Source organism: Ascaphus truei, chromosome 15, assembly GCF_040206685.1.
Source record: "Ascaphus truei isolate aAscTru1 chromosome 15, aAscTru1.hap1, whole genome shotgun sequence".
Lineage (NCBI taxonomy): Eukaryota > Metazoa > Chordata > Amphibia > Anura > Ascaphidae > Ascaphus > Ascaphus truei.
In genome coordinates, this window is record NC_134497.1 from 37,043,499 (window position 1) to 37,064,040 (window position 20,542).

General features: G+C 44.6%; 1 protein-coding gene across 1 annotated transcript in view; it reads left to right on the top strand.

The window, feature by feature from the left end:
- Nucleotides 1-17,260, top strand: part of LOC142466816 (uncharacterized) — a 33,578-nt gene extending 16,318 nt beyond the window's left edge. The window contains exon 3 of the mRNA XM_075572285.1: nucleotides 15,226-17,260. Coding sequence (XP_075428400.1) covers nucleotides 15,333-16,979 — 1,647 coding nt within the window. The 5' untranslated portion in view covers nucleotides 15,226-15,332 and the 3' untranslated portion in view covers nucleotides 16,980-17,260. The remainder of the gene's footprint in view (nucleotides 1-15,225) is intronic.
- The last annotated feature ends 3,282 nt before the right edge of the window (nucleotides 17,261-20,542 follow it).

The window sequence follows — 20,542 nt, forward strand, 5'->3', positions numbered from 1 at the left end:
ATATTTTGTATTTTTTTTGAAATAGGGTTTTTTAGCATTTTTGTTTTATATTATATTGGTCAAACATTTTTTCACTCTTTTTAATAATTTCAGCATGTTTATAAATAACTCAAACTTTTAGCTATATAATTTTTATTCAATAAGAAGTGTATAGTCAATCACTAATTGTGCCATATCTTTACTGCCTATTACTATAGTTATACAGTTATTTTTAGTGTTCAAATATACCTGATAAGCGCAATCTTTTCTTTGTTTTTATATATATATATATATATATATATATAAAATGGAAATATTACTGTATGTTCATTTGCATGTCTTAGACAGGTCTGCAACCCTGTCTTTCACCATTATCACCCAGCACACAGCACTTCCACTGCAGCAAGGGATTCTGGGAAATGACATGCAAATGAGCACACAGTGCCACCTTTTGTCTCAAGCTCATATTACACGAGCAACCCTTAAGCCAATGCATGCTGCTTTAAACACAGCTTTTAAGCATAGGCTGGGGTGAGATGCAAAGCCAGTAAACCCACTCACAGACATGTTTCAACCTTGATGGGTATCATCAGTGTGAGGTTGGTTGTGCTGGCTATGCTGGTTTGAGACTAAGAGTAAGGTATTCACCACACAAGATTATGATGGGTAAAAAAAAGTGACAAAAACCCTCCACAGCGAAGCATATAGCAAATGGAAATATTACTGTATGTTCATTTGCAACCTTACTTGTTGCTTTGCTGTTGAGGGTTTTTGTCACTTTTTTTACCCACCATAACCTTAATTGTGTGGTGTATCTCTATCTCTATCCTCTAATCTCTATCCTCTAATCTCTATCCTCTAATCTCTATCCTCTAATCTCTATCCTCTAATCGTTACCCTCTAATCTCTATCCTCTATCCTCTAATCTCTATCCTCTAATCTCTATCTCTATCCTCTAATCTCTATCCTCTAATCTCTATCCTCTAATCTCTATCCTCCAATCTCTATCCTCTAATCTCTATCTCTATCCTCTAATCTCTATCCTCTAATCTCTATCTTCTAAACTCTAATCTCTATCCTCTAATCTCTATCCTCTAATCTCTAATCTCTATCCTCTAATCTCTATCCTCTAATCTCTATCCTCTCTCTAACGTCTATCCTCTAATCTCTAATCGCTATCCTCTAATCTCTATCTAATCTCTATCCTCTAATCTCTATCCTCTAATCTCTATCCTCTAATCCCTATCCTCTATCCTCTAATCTCTATCCTATAATCTCTATCCTCTAATCTCTAAAACTCAGAATATAATAATAAATTCCTGAGCTCTAGATCCATAAATAGGAACAAATCAATAGGACAACTGTATACAAAATAAAAACTGTTAAAAGGTTAAATATAGAAATACCACAACCTAAAAATTAATGGAAGTGGGGTCACAATAATACATACAGTAGGGCGTACTCACAATCCAATTGATTCAGAGCTATCTAATGAGAGTTAGTGAATGATCACAGTTATATTAACTTAGATCATATAGTATCCCCTAGAACAGCGGTGCGCAAACTGGAGGGGCGTGCCTCCCGGGGGGGTGGGGGGGGGGGCGCAGGAGATTTTGCTGGGGGGGGGAGGCGCAGGCCGTTGCAGAGGCCCCGCGCACTTCCCATTTACATTTAATTTAATGCCCGGGGATTGCGTGAGGCCTCTGCAACGCTATACTTACAGGGATTCAGACGCTCTGAGACACGTCGCCATGGCAACGCCGCGGGCCATGTGACGTGGCACGCGTCAAATGATGCCGCGGGTCACGTGACCCCGAGCGTGGTTTTACGCAGCTCTAAGGTAGGGAGGGAGGGTGCCATCACCGAGGCAGGGAAGACAGGGGGGCGCAGCTGGAAAAGTTTGCGCTCCTCTGCACTAGAATCTTAAATGGGATAGATAGCACTTGGATAGGCTGGGCTGAGAAATATTATAATCACTGCAAACCACAATATAATAGGAATTGCACGAAATATGTTCATGTGCATATTCTGTAAAAAGTGTAGACTAAGGCTGCGTCCAGGGTCTGCGCTTACCCGCTGACCTGCGCTCTCGCTTACCAGTGAGCCCCTGCAGATGCAATGAGAGCAGCTTTAGCAGGGGCTCACGCACGCTTCCGCATAGGTCTTACACAACACAGTGTGTTATACCTGAACTGCCAGTTAGTTGTTGCAGCTTAAACACATTAACACAAAAACAAAACTAACTAAAACCTCAACAAAGCGCTAGACCTACATTTTGCAATAAAAATATAAATATTACAAACTATGATAATGAATAGTGAATAACAAACTATGATGTATAAATCCGAGTGCTACCAAAAATAAACCCCTCAACCAATCTTATCTTGCATTAAATGGGCAATGCATGGAAAGGAAGTAAACATAATTATGCCCCTTTTATAAAGAATTAGTAAGACCACATCTTGAATATGGAGTACCATTTTGGGCACCACTCCTTAGGAAAGACATTATGAAACTAGAGAGAGTGCAGAGAAGAGCTACCAAATTAATAAAGGGGATGGACAATCTAACTTATGAGGGTAGGCTAGCTAAATTAGATGTATTAACATTAGAAAAGAGGTGTCTAAGAGGGGATATGATAAGTATATACAAATATATTTGGGGACAATACAAGGAGATTTCAAAAGAACTAGTCATGCCAAGGGCAGTGCAAAGGACTCTGGGTCATCTCTTAAGGTTGGAGGAAAGGAGATTTCACCAGCAAACAAAGGAAAGGGTTCTTTACAGTAAGGGCAGTTAAAATGTGGAATTCATTACCCATGGAGACTGTGATGGCAGAAACAATAGATTTGTTCAAAAAAAGGTTGGACATATTTTTAGAAAGGTAAGTTACGCAGGGATATACCAGTTACTAGTAAGTAAACATGGGAAGGATGTTTATCCAGGGAGTAATCCGATTGCCAGTGGAAGGAATTAATTTTTGTCACGGTTTCTCACCGCGGGGCCGCGGTGGGGAATTTATATAACCACCGCCCTAAGCCACAGGGGTGGGTCTGGATTGCAGAGTCGTGAACGTAGCAGGGTCAGAAGCGGAGAATGGACAGGGTACGGGTACTTGCCTATTGTCTGGGATTGGAGAGTGCAGAGTAGTCAATATCCGTAAGCCGTAGTCGAAGATTGGAGAGCGTGGAAGTCCGTTTAGCCAAGCCAAGGTTCAGGGATACAAGAAGAGACAGGTCAGGTACAAGCAGGGTCACAACAGTTTAGCGAGATAACGAGAACAGGTATTCAGGCTGCAAGTGAGCAGGGTGCATAAAAGGTCTATGCTCAGCGACAACCAGAGGGTGACTGAAGCATATATATGGAAGGGAACTAATCAGGAGGATCAGGGAGGAGTGTTAGACGTAAGTAGACCTGTGATAGGCTGAGGCAGGATGAAACTCGGGTGTAGCCCCCTTGATATTAGTCCAGGCATTCCAACTGGTACGTGTCTCTTTAAGAGACAAGCATAAACGTTGCGCGCAACGGAAGTCCGGCGTGCTGGGACGCATGTGCGGTTGGGAGCCGCCACGCGCCCCTGTGAGGCGGGGATGACGCGCTGTCAGGAAGGAGGCTGCCGGGGGGGGGGGGGGGTGGCTGCGCGGTCTGACCGGGCAAGGAGGCGCCGGTGAGTGGGGAAATGTAGGGACCGAACGTGCGGTCATTGGATGATATGTCACTGGGGATTTTTGTTTGCCTTCCTTTAGATCAATAAGTATAGATATAAAATAAAGGGCAATATGCACAAAGCGCCGAAAAGTTTTTTTATCGCCACAAAATGCCTTTGGTATTCAGTAAGCGCCGATAATTTGCCAAAATCGGCATTTTTTGTCCCCGATAAAAAAATTATCGGCAGGCAGCTGGCGATAAGCCACTTTTCGGCACCTTTTGCCACTTTTTTAAATCGGCTGTATTCTAGTAGCCCCAATCCTGTTTTCGGTGCTTATCGGAGCTGATCGGCACTCTCGAAAAGCCATTTTTTTGGCAAAGCGTCCTGCCAACTCAAAGTTGGCGGGTCGGTGGGGAGAAGCATCGGCAAGGGCGACACTTAGAAAAAATCAGGCCTTTTTCCTGTCTGTGATTGATTGCCGGGGGTCCCCAGAGCTGATACCAGCACCGGAGCCCCCCGGCATCCATCCGAGGCAGGAAAAATGCATGTAAAGGCCACTTCATTACCTTAGCGGCTAACCGCTAAGGCAATGAAGGGGTTAACCCACCGTGCCAGCTTTATTGTGGGTAGCAGGGGTGGGTTAAGGGGGTATTTGGCCCTTGTTGTTTGTTTAGGGCTTGCGGGGGGGTTGCGGGTGCACTTAACCCTTTCACGACCCTTTCAGTTAATACCGCTACGGTCATGAAGGGGTTAAGGCCTCCCGCTACCCACCCGCAAGCCCTAAACAACCACCGTGGGGCTAATGCCCCCTTCACACACACCCGCTACCCACAATAAAAAATCACACACAACAGCCCCACACTAAATAAATAAATATATCTAAATAAATATAGGTAATCACCACGACTATTAAGGTTATGGTGGGTAAAAAAAGTGACTAAAACCCTCCACAGTAAAGCATAAAGCAACTGTAAATATTCCTGTATATTCATTTGCATGTCTTAGACAGGTCTGCAACCCTGTCTTTCACCATTATCACCCAGCAAACAGCACTTCCACTGCAGCAAGGGATTCTGGGAAATGACATGCAAATGAGCACACAGTGGCACCTTTTATCTCATGCTCACATTACATGAGCAACCCTTAGTCAATGCATGCTGCTTTAAACACAGCTTTTAAGCAAGGACTTGGGAGATGCTTTGGGTGCAGGAACGCGGGTGTAGCCATTTTGATCCGGGGGGGATGTTTCACTGTTGATTCTGTCCATGAACTCGTCTGCGGCAGACTACTGGTCGTAGACGGTTCGTGGGCAGGGGAGCCGATTAGGCTCATCAATGTGTACGCCGCCCCCCGGAAAAATGAGCGCTTGGAACTTTTCCAGCACCTTCGCCCTTGGCTCGCAACCTCCAGGGCAGTGGTGATGGGTGGGGATTTCAACTGCACGATTGAGGTGGGGGGGCGCGTGCCCCCCAGCAAATCATCAAAGATAGATGTGACGTCCAGGCTACTCACGGCGATGATTAGGGAGGCATCCCTGAAGGACGTGGTGGGATCTATGGGAGCAGGCGCCGCAAACTACTCTTGGTGCCACCCAAATGGTTCCGTGCGTTCTCGGATTGACTTCCTGTTGACCACCAAGCAGGTACAGCACAGACAGCACTCCATGGTCGCAGTACATTTCTCTGACCACAGAGCCATTCATCTCCAGGGGTGCCTGGGAGGAGGTTCCCCCCAGGGCCAGGATCCTGGAAGCTGAACTGCGCACTGCTGGAAAGGGAGGAGATCATGGAGGAGCTGAGAACAGCATACACAGCATGGAAAGAAGAAAAGGCCTGTTTCCCCAGCACTGCAGAGTGGTGAGAATTCACGAAGATAAGGATCCGCTGCTTCCTGCAGGCAAAGGGCAGACGCCTGGCGTGTGAGAGGAAGAGGGAGTTTGACAGTCCCTGCATGACCTCAAACGCTGCGGATGGAACGTGGATGACGACCTGGAGGAAACCAAGGAGAGCCTGAAAAAGCACTTTGAGGAGGAATCCAGACGAATCATCTTCCATTCCAAGGTGGAGAACCTTGAGAGGGGGGAGAAATGCAATGCCTTCTTCTTCAAGAAACTCCACTCTGCCCACACGCCCCTGAGGGAGCTGCGAGACAAAGATGGCAACGTGCAGCAGGGGAAGGAGGATGTCATGGGAGTCGTGAAAGATTTCTATGAAGACCTCTACTCCCCAAAAGCATCAGACCGAGACCAGGCTGACAAATTCCTGTCAGGGATTGCAAACACCATCGACCCGGCAGGAAAAGCAGCCATGAACGCCCCCCTGACGCTGGAGGAGCTCCACGCTGCAACCAAATCCTTTAAGACGGGTAGGATGCCGGGCGGAGATGGTATCCCAGCTGAGTTATACACGAAGCTGTGGGACCTGATCGGCCTGGACCTGCTCGAGCTTTACAGGGAAATGGAAGCAGAAGGTAGGATGCCCCCAATGCTGAGGGAAGGAATGCTGACGCTCTTGTACAAACGGAAGGGGGAGAGGTGCGACCTCAAGAACTGGCTTCCCATCTCCCTCCTGAACGCGAACTACAAGATCCTAGCAAAAGTCCTAGCGAACAGACTGAAGAAGGTCATCAGCCAGATCATCCACCCAGACCAGACGTGCGGCATCCCCGGACGCAGGATCGCAGACAGCCTCGCCCTAATCAGAGACGCAGTCCACTACATCAAAGACCGCCGTGTACATGCGGCCCTGGTCACCCTTGATCAGGAGAAGGCCTTTGACCGTGTCTCCCATGATTTAATGGGCAGGGTGCTGCGTGAGTATGGGATGGGGGAGATGTTCTGTTCTTATGTTAACCTGATGAACCTTGACATTTGCAGTGTGGCGATCGTGAACGGATGGAAGACTAACCCCTTCCCTGTCCTCTCAGGGGTTAGGCAGGGCTGCCCTCTTTCACCTCTCCTTTTTGTCTGTTGCATAGAGCTCTTCGCCCAGCGCATCAGACGAGACGCAGAGATCAGAGGGATCATCGTGCCAGGACCCCAGAGACGCGAAGTGAAGTGCTCGCTCTACATGGATGACGTCACCATCTTCTGCGCAGATAGCCGGTCGGTGAAGACGCTGGTCCAGACGTGCGAGGATTTCGGGAAAGCTTCAGGAGCAAAAGTCAACTGCGGGAAGTCAGAGACCAAGCTATTTGGGCTTTGGAACCTGACTGCCGACCCCCTCCCCTTCCCCATCAGAGCAGGCCTCATTCAAATCCTTGGAGTCTGGTTTGGTGTGGGGAGCGAGGCCGCTGCCCTGAAGAGCTGGAACGAGAGGCTGAACAAGGTGAAGCAGAAGATCGGATTGTGGCACCTCAGACACCTCACCATTGAGGGGAAAATGCTGGTATTGCTGAACGAGATCCTCCCTGTCCTGCAGTACGTGGCCCAGGCATACCCGCCTTCGACCAGAACCTGCCAGGAGATCTCCATGGCAGTGTTCCGCTTTGTCTGGGGGGCCAAGTTTGAGAGGGGAAAGCGCGAGGTGATGTACAAAGAGCCGCACAAGGGGGGTAGAGGAATCCCCGACATCCCCACTATGCTGCGCGCCTTCTTTGTAAGCAACTGCGTGCGGATCACCCTGAGAGACTGCGACAAAGACTCCTCTGGCTACTCCATGTCCCGCCTCCTACTCCTGCCGCTCTGGAGAACACTGGGGTGGGACAAGTGGGACAGCTCCATCCCTTACAGCTGGCGCACGCCCTGGTTCTACAAGGACGTGAAGAAGTTTGTGAGGCAGAACAATCTGGAGGGAGTAAAACCAGACCTGTGGAAGCCCAAGGTCATCTACAAAATGATCAGGGCTAAAGACATCATGGAATCGGTCCCAGGTCTCCACCCCAACACCTTTGGAACGGTGTGGAGGAATGTACACTGGCGACACACTTTATTCGAGCTCGGCTAGTCCCACGAATTCGGGTGTACCCGGGTGTATTGAGGTTTGTGACTGTTTTCTGCCCGAGTGCATTGAGGTATTTTCCAGGCAGGGATTGAAGCATTTTATTCCCGCTGGCTGCAATACTGCACAGTATATATATATACACTGCATTACAATTCATGAATTTATGCCATCTGGTAGACACGCGAAGCATTGCAGCCTATTAAATCCTAATCATTATCATTTAACAGATCAGCCGCCCGTCAGCCAGGCATGAACCCAGGCTGGGAAGGCAAACACAACGGGGCTTGTCAGAGGTGAGGAGCGGCGCATTCCAGGTATCTGCCAGGTACATACTGGGTATTTGCTCGAATAAAGTGTGTCGGTGCAGTAGCATCGAAAAGACTAATGAACAAACACAAAGACATTGCTTGGCAGGCCATACACGGGGGACTCCCTGTGAATGCGGACAAGTAAACTCAGCCTCGTGAGGCACTGCCCCAGGTGCAACCCAATGGAGGAAAGCATCATACACCTCTTCTGGAACTGCCCCTTTGCGCAGGCCTTGCTGCGCCCCGCTGGACACTGACTTCAAAGATTGTATACCGAGGAAGTGCGTCACGTACTACTCGGTGTTCCACGGACTTTTCACAGGAACACACACAGAGGACGCAATCGAAGCCGGTTGGCGTCTAATGTGCTGTTTCAAAGACGTTTTACTATTCGCCAGGGAACGTTTGACCAAGGGGAAGAAGAGGATGTCGGTACAGGACTGTCGCAGGCTGCTCCACAGCCTGCTCAAGGACTATTCCATCTTTGACGGTCCTGAGGAGGAGGACTAAACACCCCCCTCCCCACCCCCCTTACTCCCCCGCCCCAAAAGTTTTTCTGTGCAATAAAGTTAGAGATAATGTGTGTATGATATGTCATGTCTGTGGTGCGGTGCATACGTATAAATGCACTGCACCGCCGTGTTCGTCACAGTTTTTTTACTTTTGGGGAAACCATTAATAAAAATGTATGTGAGTTGTGTGGGATATGCACTGCGCCGTTGTTAACGTTGCGGTTTTTTTTTCCGTTTGGAAAATGATTTATGTACTGTTATAATCTTGTTGTAAAGATTCGCTGCATAATAAAAGAATTTTCAAAACAGAAAATTGACTTTGCATCTCCCAAGTCCTTGCTTAAAAGCTGTGTTTAAAGCAGCATGCATTGACTAAGGGTTGCTCATGTAATGTGAGCATGAGATAAAAGGTTCCACTGTGTGCTCATTTGCATGTCATTTCCCAGAATCCCTTGCTGCAGTGGAAGTGCTGTTTGCTGGGTGATAATGGTGAAAGACAGGGTTGCAGACCTGTCTAAGACATGCAAATAAATATACAGGAATATTTACAGTTGCTTTATGCTTTACTGTGGAGGGTTTTAGTCACTTTTTTTACCCACCATAATCTTAATAGTCGTGGTGATTACCTACTCTTATCTCATTTGAGAAAATGTCAGCAAGCCAACCTCACACTGATGATACCCATCAAGGTTGAAACATGTCTGTGAGTGGGTTAACTGACTTTGCATCTCCCAAGTCCTTGCTTAAAAGCTGTGTTTAAAGCAGCATGCATTGACTAAGGGTTGCTCATGTAATGTGAGCATGAGATAAAAGGTGCCACTGTGTGCTCATTTGCATGTCATTTCCCAGAATCCCTTGCTGCAATGGAAGTGCTGTTTGCTGGGTGATAATGGTGAAAGACAGGGTTGCAGACCTGTCTAAGACATGCAAATGAATATACAGGAATATTTACAGTTGCTAAATATATATATATATATATATATACATATATATATATATATATATATATATATATATATATATATATAATATAATATAATATATATATATATTACCCCAACAACCCCTATAACCCCTAACATACACATATATCCACATCAATGATACTATGGGCAGGCGGGGGCCCTCGGGTGTTACCCGCAGGCCTGCAGTACCAATTATGTGCCCCCCACAAATTAATGTCAAAACACATACATACTTATAAATAAATACCCCCCCCCCCCTTAACACATACAGTATAGTAATGGCCACAATTACTATTGTCCACAAATGGATTATAGTGAATGTGCCCATTTTAAATACATAAACACCAATCAATACATTAAATACATATAGCACTCACCCATGTCCGCCTGCCACGATGAAGGCCATCCTCCTCTTCATCCTGTTCATGCCCCCTCCGCTGCTGCAAAACAGACACAAGAATGAAAACATCCAATGTAATGTCCCCTAACCCCTTAATCACCATAGCGGTTATTAACCGTTACAGTAATTAAGGGGTTAACCCACCCTCACCCACCACTCGGGAGGCCTGCATACCCTCCCACACTAACCCCCCACTCCGTGAGGCCTATAGTTACAACTCCATCCCAACTCTGATTGGCTCTAGTATACCATGTGACAGAGGCTTGGGGGAGAACGGACGTCATTGAAAGCCTGTCACATGGTACTAGAGCGAATCAGAGTAGGGATAGACTTCCCACGCTCTGATTGGCTACTGTATCATGTGAGGCCGGCCATGTTTCTTTTAATGACGTCATCTTAAAGGCAATTGAAGCAAAGCCATTCTGATTGGCTGTGCTTTCATTGCCTTTAAGTGACGTCATCATTTTTTTTTTCTCGGCCAAAACACATGGTTTTCACGGCCCAATCAGGGCCGTGGGAACCATGACGAAAATGTGACGTCATAGGCCTTTAAAAGCCTATGTCGTCTCATTTTGAAGGCAGACGCCGAGGAGGAAGGACCTCCTACAGAAGAAGAAGCCCAGGGCGTGGCCGTAGAAGACATGAAGACCCCGGAAGAGAGCCGCAGATAGAAGAAAGAAGAATACAGATAAAGATGGATTACAAATAGAAGACCCGAGGATTGTTTTGGATTTTTGTTTTAATATTTATTATTTTATGTTTTTTTATTTTATGGGTTCCTGTGCGTGGTGGATTGGTTCGAGAGTAAGCTGTTCAACGGGAGTCGGTGAGTGGGTCAAGTAATGGTAAGTGAACTAAAGAAATGTATTTTATTAAACTTGTTTTTTTTTTAAAAGCTTTTTTACATGTGTATTTATTTAGTTTTGGTATATCATTTCTTGCCACTGTATGTATGTATGTATGTATGTATGTCTAGATCGATATATACATACAGGGTAAGAAATGATGTTGTTTTAAAAGCTTGATTTGCTGTGTTTTAAATTATTTTGGCTATGCTGCTATGCATAAATGTGTGTGTCATGTATTTTAAAATTAGATAGATTTAATTTTTGCTATTGTATGGTGTACTTTAGGTCAGGGTGAGGCTTGCTTTTGTATATTGTATTCTTGTTGGTACTTATATTTTGTCAGAGGATAACTTGTTCAACGCTTGAATTAGTTAATTGTTTAATTGTTAGGGATGGAATGTAAATTGTTTAGGGATTTAATTAATGAATGCTAATTGATTTATGGTTACTGGATTGGTTTAAATAGTATACTTGTTTGGATGTATTGGTATTTTGTTTGGAATATGTTATTGTTAACATTCATTTGCAGAATTAATATGGTGCATAGATTGTATGCATCATGTATACAATGTAAATGCAATGGTTTCAGTGGCATTTGTGGCTTTTGATTGGAAGATTGGATTATTAAAGGAAATTGATTTTATTGTAGTGTGTCTGTATGGAGAAGTGGTATTTGTAGTACAGCATGTTTTTGATAACCCGTCTACATTTATTTGTATATTGTTTCATCGTGCGTGTGTGTGTGTGTATGTATATATATATATATATATATATATATATATATATGTATGTGTATATATATATATATATGTATATATGTATGTATATATGTATATCAATTGCTTGACCTGAAGAAGAGAGGATAACTCTCGAAAGCTTGTCCTATGACATAAATTGTTAGTCCAATAAAAAGGGTTTCACCTAATACTGAAGAACTCATTTATTCCGCAACTGGACTAACACGGCTATTTTCTGCTATATATATATATATATATATATATATAACACAAAAAGAAAAAGAGGGTTTGTTGAAAGCACACAAAAAATGTGAAAGTACAAAATGGATTTTATTAGCAATACAAAACACAAAAATAATATTAAAATATACCTAAACACATACTAAATGAACACTGCTGAACCAAAGAATACACAATTAAAATGTAGAGACCCAAAATATGTATCATGCAAAATACATAGGTATGATAATGCAAATCCAGGGGGAAATAATTTCCCCTGGAAATGCAATGGAGATCGGCCGATCAGCAACACATGATAATGCAAATGACTGAAAAAAAACAATATCTACACAAACCCAAGTAAACACAGAAAAAAGAGCAACAATAAAAATATAATAAATGAATACCCTAGTTGCTGTGTAGCCAGAAGGTGGTGGCTAAACCCTGGCAGTTATAATAAAGAGCCAGAGAAAGACAGAAAATGTCTAAAATATGCAGAGGTGGGGTCCCCTCAAAGACTAAAATGGAAACAATGAATCAGCAGAGAAAACAAGGGAGAAAAACATGAGAAAATAACTCCCTAATGCCACAGCTAGGTGTAACTAATATAAGCTGTGGCAGACAAAAATGATAGTGTCCCAAAGGCTACCGTGGAGCAAGGAAATGTCCAGATACTTCCTATGACGCTGCACCAGACATCCAGAGGAGAAGGGGAGTCCAAGACAGAGGTAAGTAAGAGGCAATGCAAGCCCCCGGCATCCCGCTCACTGTTAGCATCAGGCAGCAATCATACAGCAGTAACAGAGACCGGACAAAACAGCATCAGCAGTAAAGCTCCAAACAAGGAGATGGTCAGCACGGTGCAGCGGTGGGACACAGGAAAGTGAGTGGTATAGATACTCCAACGGCCGTTTCGCCGTAAGGCACCTCATAAAGGGGCCTGTATCTCGGGAAGCAGGGGGTCCCCAGACCTGAAACCAATGCGGTTCAGCTCCGGAGACTCCCTGCACATGTACACTATCAATAAAAGTTGTTTTAATATGTTTTTATTTTGCCGATGTTTGCGCAGAGAGAGCGGCGGGTCTCTCTCTGCTGCAAACACATATCGGCAGGTTATCGGGAGCCAGGATTTTTTATCACCGGCTCATCGGCGTTTTGCTTTCGCAGAGATTCGGCAGGGATCGGCATGGATTCGGCCCTTACTGAATACTGCGAGGGCAAATCACCAAAATCATGCCTATCGGCAACACTTGCCGAAGAGATTTTTTCGGCACTTAGTGCATGAGGCCCAAAGTATCTGTTGTCTAAATTTAGCATAGATCGAACTTGATGGACGCATGTCTTTTTTCAACATCTACTATGTAACTATATAACATGGAATAGATGGTAAAATAGTTTATTACATTACAGAACATATTAACCCCTTAGTAGTCCATGGGTCAACTAGTCATCGGTTTCCATGACTAGCAGACCACAAAGGAGATAATATACAGATTACACTACCTACCCCCCTTTGCCACCTTAGTGGCTAATAAAGCATGGTTAGTTCTTGGTTTGTCCCACAGGCATAAACAAAACACTACAGCTCAGATACATCAAATTCTGTTAAAGTGGAGTTAATATCGCACCCGGGGAAATAATAAACTAATGGGTGTTATTACTGCAATTTTAAGGTGGTATAGATCAAGATTGTGGTAATAATTTACTGGGTGCGATATTTGGGGCATTCTCGTGATATGGGAATTAACGCGACCTTTAATAATATGTTACATACCGCATTGAGTTAATATTTCTATCATAGGCTTCTGTAATGTATTTTACAGAAACCTATGATCAAAACAAAATTAACCCATTTCATGCCTGTGGGTACCTATGTATACCGCAGGCACCAAAGGGGTTAATACTTTATGTAAAAAACATTAACTAACCCTGTTGACCCCATTAGTGGCCAGTAAAGCATTGCCATCCAAGTCGCTAAGGAAATTAAGGGATTAACCCCTCTCACCACAACCCCCACCCGCCCAAGGGAAGGCCTAACTACCCTCCCCGGGACAACTACCCCCATCACCCACGTCCCCTGCCTCTGCCCCCTTCTAAACTAATACCCAATATCCCTATTGAGCATATGTAGTTTTAAACATTAAGAAAAACTATATACACGTTTAAAAAAAAAAATGAACATTCAAAATAAATTTTACACATTAAACCATTGATTATCACTGTGGATAACTAGGCCCTCTCAATGGGGGTCCCATATATACACATTGGCGATAAATGGTAACCCAGTAATAAATACATTAACAATATTAAATTTCATTAATAACCCCCCTCAGTGGCTAACCGCTAAGGTAATGAAGGGAATTGGTGGATGTACCATGTGATGAATGCCCTTTTGTGGGTGCACCTTAAAGGAAGGGAATCACATTCCATGATTTTGCATAATTTTTGTGTTTGCATTGTCCCCACTACTATTGTGTGTGTGTGTGTGTGTATATGTATATATATTATATGTATATATGTATATATATATATATATATATATATATATATATATATATATATATATATATATATATATATATATATATATATATATATATATATATATATATATATATATATATATATATATATTATCATTGTGTTTAATAAGATGCAATGTTTGTATGGAGGAGAATCAGTAACATAAGTGCAGACTCATTGTTCACTAAATAAGAAACTTTAAACTATTGTATTAAAACAATAACACAGTTCTAGAATTCACTGGATGATATTGGTATAGCTTAATTAAGTCTGAATAACATCTGTGATGTCAAATACAATAATTGGGCATTTGGTTCCTGATTTAACAATGAAGATTTAGCAGAAAGTTGGGTCATCCTATAACTATTAGAGACCTGGTACTGCTGCGGCCAAGTTTATTCGAGCATTTGCCCGTTCTTGGCCGCAGCAGTAGCCTGGCGCGCGCCCGAGTGTGACGGGCGCGCGCCGAAGCAGCGGAAGAGCGCCCTCCGATCGGGGCGCTCTCCCTACCGCTGCCGGGTCCGCCGGGTCCCCCGGAACCCCCTGCCGCCGTCCCGCAGATCGCGGGACACCAGGGCTCCCTCGGGGAGCCCTGTACGCGCGTGCAGGGGGCGCAGGCTCCCGAAGACGCGTGACCGCGCGTCTATGAAGCGCGGCACGCCGAGGGGCGGCCACTAGCAAGCCGGGAAATCTCCCGGCTTGCGGTACCGACCACACTGCAATAAAGTGTGTCGGTACTGTACATGGTGCGGTAACGGGAACACCCGGTTACTGATATGTGAGATTCTAATGAGACGTGTATTCTATTCATTGTACAAACATGTTTTAATTATACCATCACAACTGAAACTATCAACTTAATATTTATCAAAGGATTTGAAAAGATTTCTGCCACCTTAATTGGTGTTTTGCAGTTAGTGAAATTTCCTTTTAAATAGTTAAATATTATGATCCACTTTGAATGTATGATCCACTACATCTACTCTCCCGGCCCTAATGCTGCACATGTTGTGCTAAACCCTTCATCTTTACAATGTACATCTACAGTTTACTTCCTGAACTTTTTGTGATATCCCAACTTACCTCTCCTGCATGACCTTTTGTAATACAGTTTGTATAACAGTAACTTTTTTGTCTCGTCTAGTACAAAGACAAGCTCCAATAATCCACCCATGCCAACACTGCAAGGTTGCTTTTAGCAGTCAAGATTACCGCCTCAAACATCTGAATTTCAAACACCCAAATGAGAATATGGAAAAGATGAGGAAAGAACAATCTTGCAACATTCCAATAAATATGACAGAAAATGCATCTTTCAACCAGTCAAAGCAATTAATAAACAATGTAACTGCTTCTCATTCCAAAAAATATATATTAGCAGCAGCAACAGGAAAAGATCTTGGAGAAAGTGGGAAGAGTCTGACTTGGTTATCAGACCAGAACGCACAGAAGAGAACACAGACCGGGGACCGAAAGCATGTATGTGGGGAATGTGGGAAGGGATTTAGTCAGTTATCCAATCTGAACACACACAAGACGACACACACAGGGGAGAGACCGCATGTATGTGGGGAATGTGGGAAGGGATTTAGTCAGTTATCCAATCTGAACACACACAAGACGACACACACAGGGGAGAGAGCGCATGTATGTGGGGAATGTGGGAAGGGATTTAGTCACTTATCCCACCTGAACACACACACGAGGACACACACAGGGGAGAAACCGTATGTATGTGGGGAATGTGGGAGGGGATTTAGTGTGTCATCCAGCCTGGACACACACATGAGGACACACACAGGGGAGAGACCGCATGTATGTGGGGAATGTGGGAAGGGATTTAGTCAGTTATCCCACCTTAACACACACAAGAGGACACACACAGGGGAGAGACCGCATGTATGTGGGGAATGTGGGAAGGGATTTAGTGAGTTATCCCACCTGAACAATCACAAGAGGACACACACAGGGGAGAGACCTCATGTATGTGGGGAATGTGGGAAGGGATTTAGTCAGTTATCCAGCTTGGACACACACAAGATGACACACACAGGGGAGAGACAACATGTATGTGGCGAATGTGGGAAGGGATTTAGTGTTTTATCCAACCTGAAGACACACAAGAGGACACACACAGGGGAGAGACCGCATGTATGTGGGGAATGTGGAAAGGGATTTATTCGGTTATCCCACCTGGACATACACAAAATGACACACACAGGTGAGAGACCTCATGTATGTGGGGAATGTGGGAAGGGATTTAGTCGGTTATCCAGCCTGGACACACACAAGATGACACACACAGGGGAGAGACAACATGTATGTAGCGAATGTGGGAAGGGATTTCGTGTGTTATCCAACCTGAACAGACACAAGAGGACACACACAGGGGAGAGACCGCATGTATGTGGGGAATGTGGGATGAGATTTAGTGACTTATCCAGTCTGAACACTCACAAGAGGACACACACAGGGGAGAGACCGCATGTATGTGGGGAATGTGGGAAGGGTTTTAGTCGGTTATCCAGCCTGGATACACACAAGAGGACACACACAGGCGAGAGACCGCATGTATGTGGGGAATGTGGGAAGGGATTTAGTGACTTATCCAGCCTGAAAATACACAAGAGGACACACACAGGGGAGAGACCGCATGTATGTGGGGAATGTGGGAAGGGATTTAGTGACTTATCCAGCCTGAAAACACACAAGAGGACACACACAGGGGAGAGACCGCATGTATGTGGGGAATGTGGGAAGGGATTTAGTCGGTTATCCCACCTGAAAATACACAAGAGGACACACACTGGGGAGAGACCGCATGTATGTGGGGAATGTGGGAAGGGATTCAGTCAGTTATCCAGCCTGAGGAGACATAAGAGGACACACACAGGGTAGAGACCTTTCTCTAAAGCCAGGCATGTTTAGGGGTAACCAGCGACTAAGATGCTCACATAGAAGTGCACACGTGTATCTGTATTAGGCTAAATCACAATGAAAAGTGACTTTCGTTTATGGTGCTAAAACTAGCATTTTAAAAGAATAATAATTGTTAAATACAGGTTTTGTATCATCCTTATTGTTTTTTTTATTAAATAACAAATGTTGTTCTTAATAATGTTTTATATTTCCATGCTGTTGGCTCTAATAAAATGCGCGTTCTCCATTATGCTGAAGCTGTCTGTCGTCTCTCTTAGCTGTGAATCGGGAAAGGTTACCCGCGACCAATTGTCCGCCGACGTTAGACCGCAGACCTCCAGCACCAGCCGCTTCTAATATAAGTTTTATTACTGTTCTGGGTAGGGGGTTAATTTAAAGGGTTTTATGGTAAAGTCTTGGAGTAGGGGGTTTTAGGGTAAACTTGGGGTAGGGGTGTCACGGGAGATAAGTACTTTTAACACCGGGATCACTATCACCCGATGGGACAAAGAAGTTGAATAAAACTGAGTTTATTCTGGAAATCCAGCAAACATGCAAACATACAAAATACACCTTTACAGCATACACTCACCCACTGGGGCCTAGGGGGAAGACTCTAGCCTTGACTAGGTGCAGGGGCCTGCTTCAGAAGGCTTATCCTATCCGCTTCACGTCCCAGTTCCTCAAAGTGCTGTACTCTCAATAGCAACCTTGAAACTCCCTCCAGTCGGGTCACGTCAAACTCCAAAGTTGTTCTCGTACTATGATCGGCAGCACTGGTTACATATGCCTCGGTGCCTCTCTTTTCATGGAGAAGGAGCAGCGACCAATCACAGTTTGGATCGAGATGGTGCAGCTAATCCCAAGCCGAGGGCTCGTCCTGCTGCACCAGAGGAGGGGCCCGGCTTTGGCACTCAGGACCACACCGCGGTGACGGAGCTGCTGGCGAATGGAAATCACGCCTACGGGGCCATTTAAACACGGTTTATGGTGCAGCCAGCCGGGCTTCACCTTTATTATGTGAGGTGGGCTACCCCTACCGTCCGTCACAAGGGGGTTTTAGGGTAAGGCCTTGGGGTAAAGGGTGCTTGGGTAAGGGCTTGGGGTAGGGGTTTTTTTTTGGGTAGGGGGTTTAGGCACTTACCTTAGCGGCTGGCGGTGAGGTGTGTCACGGCAAAACGGCCGCTACCAAATGTACCAGAATATCCTGTGAATACTGAGGTGGAGGACAGAGACACAGACTAACGGCCCCAGTGAGGGGCATTAATGCAGCTGCCTTTATATACTGTATGTCATGGTCCTTTAATATCTCTAGAGAGCAGCAAGGGCTGACCATCTATTTCTCCAGTTACATGGTCAAATGAAAATGCACCTAAGGGGGTTAAGTGTCCCTTTATAAATGACATATACATATGCAGTAATGATGTAACAAGTGTTGCCACCTCAGGGACCTTTCCCACTGAAGGTTACACTTGCACACCTCTATGGCAGAGATTCCTGTTACACATGTTTAACAGGGGAGTTATCCCTGTTCAGGTAATGTGCCTCTAATCCAGCAGTGTGGTGGTTAACTGCTGGTAGTCAATTAACAAACACCACCTGCCAGATTAGATTTCTTAGAAAAGCCTGTTTTTTGAGACAGGAAGTGAGACTCCATAGCTCACACCTGAGCTGAACTTGGAGACAAACAGTCTTGAGCCCTGCCAGAAGAAACAGCAGAGCTGCGTTCAAGACACAGGGGAAACTTCTAAACCCGAATGCTGACAAAACCTAAGGAAAGGTAGCAACGCAGGAACAGAGATGATTTTCCCTCCAATCCACAAGGAACAGATAAGATTTTCATTTATAAGACTTTTTATATCTGCTTATTTCATGCGGGGCGCCACTGTTGTTCTTGACAGGGATTATTATGTTTCAGAGGCTCAACGGCAACTTGGAGATCCTGAGGCTTACGAGGCCCTCGCCAGCGATCCAACCCCTCAATTTCGCAGTGAGTTTACAGATCTGATGGATGAAGGTGAGATTCTTCAAATTCTCACACCCACTGAGCGAGACTTCCTCACCACTCCAGATCCCATCATACCCATCTTTCACCACCTTCCCAAAATCCACAAGACACTATCCTCACCCCCAGGGAGACCTATCATTTCTAGTATTGGATCCCTGGGTGAGCACCTTTCTCAATACATTGACCACTTTTTACAACCACTTGTACACGCTTTACCTTCTCACATTTTAGACACCAAGCATGTTTTGGCACTTTTAGCACCCTTCAAATGGCACCCTCACTACATCTGGGTCACACTCGATGTAGCCTCCCTTTACAACATCATCCATCACGAGCACGGTCTCACAGCAGTAGAATTCTTTTTGGCCAATCACTCCCCTCTTTCACCTGCACATATTGCTTTTTTACTGGATAGCATCAGGTTTTCACTTACGCACAACTATTTTCTCTTTGATCAGCAGTTTTATCTCCAAACACGTGGGACAGCTATGGGGACTTCGTTTGCCCCCTCCTACGCCAACCTATTCATGGGTTGGTGGGAGATGTCCCACGTGTTTGGAGATACCAATCCCTTCAGGCATCATATAGCGTTCTACAAGCGCTATATTGATGACCTGCTTTTGATCTGGAGTGGCGGGGAAGATGACTTATTGAGGTTTTTCGATTACCTGGCAGAAAACACACTTAATATCAGATTTACTCATGTGTATAATGCACATCAAATCCAATTTTTAGATCTTAGTCTATACATTGATATTGATAATCAAATTCAATCTGATATTTATAGAAAAGAAAATGCCAGGAATTCTTTACTCCATGCCAGAAGCTGCCACTCCCGCCCTTTGGTTAGGGGCATCCCGAGGGGGCAGTTCCTTCGGTTACGTCGGAACTGTTCCTCTCCGGAGGCCTTTCTGCACAGGGCGGGTGAAATGAGGGAGAGATTCATGGCGAGAGGGTACACCGAGAAGGACCTTGATTTAGCCTTTGATTCAGTCCTTGGTATAGACAGAGATACCCTAATCAAAACTGATTTGGAACAGTCTGACCAGGGTACACCAATTGAGGACACAGAGGTGCCCTACTTTATCACCAACTACAGCGAGCAAGCCAATGCTATAAAATCAATTATTAAAAAACACTGGGTCACATTATCACTGGACCCTTTGTTGAAAAAATTGGTGTGTAATGGCCCTCGCGTGGTTTTTCGTAAAGCGGCTACACTGGGTAATCTCTTGGCACCAAGTATGTTACCATCTAAAGTCTATAAAACAAATAGATTATCTCTGTTTCCTAAGCTGCAGGGTTCATTTAAATGTGGTCATTGTAAAATTTGCCCAAATATGATCAAAGCAACACACTTCTCTAACCATGATGAATCACGCAGATTCAAGATTAGATCCTTTATGACTTGTCAGACGACATTTGTGGTGTATGTATTGAAATGCCAATGTAAGAAACAGTATGTGGGTTTAACAACAAGAATGCTCAAGATTCGTATCTTGGAGCACCTTAGGCTGATTCGCAACAAAGAGAT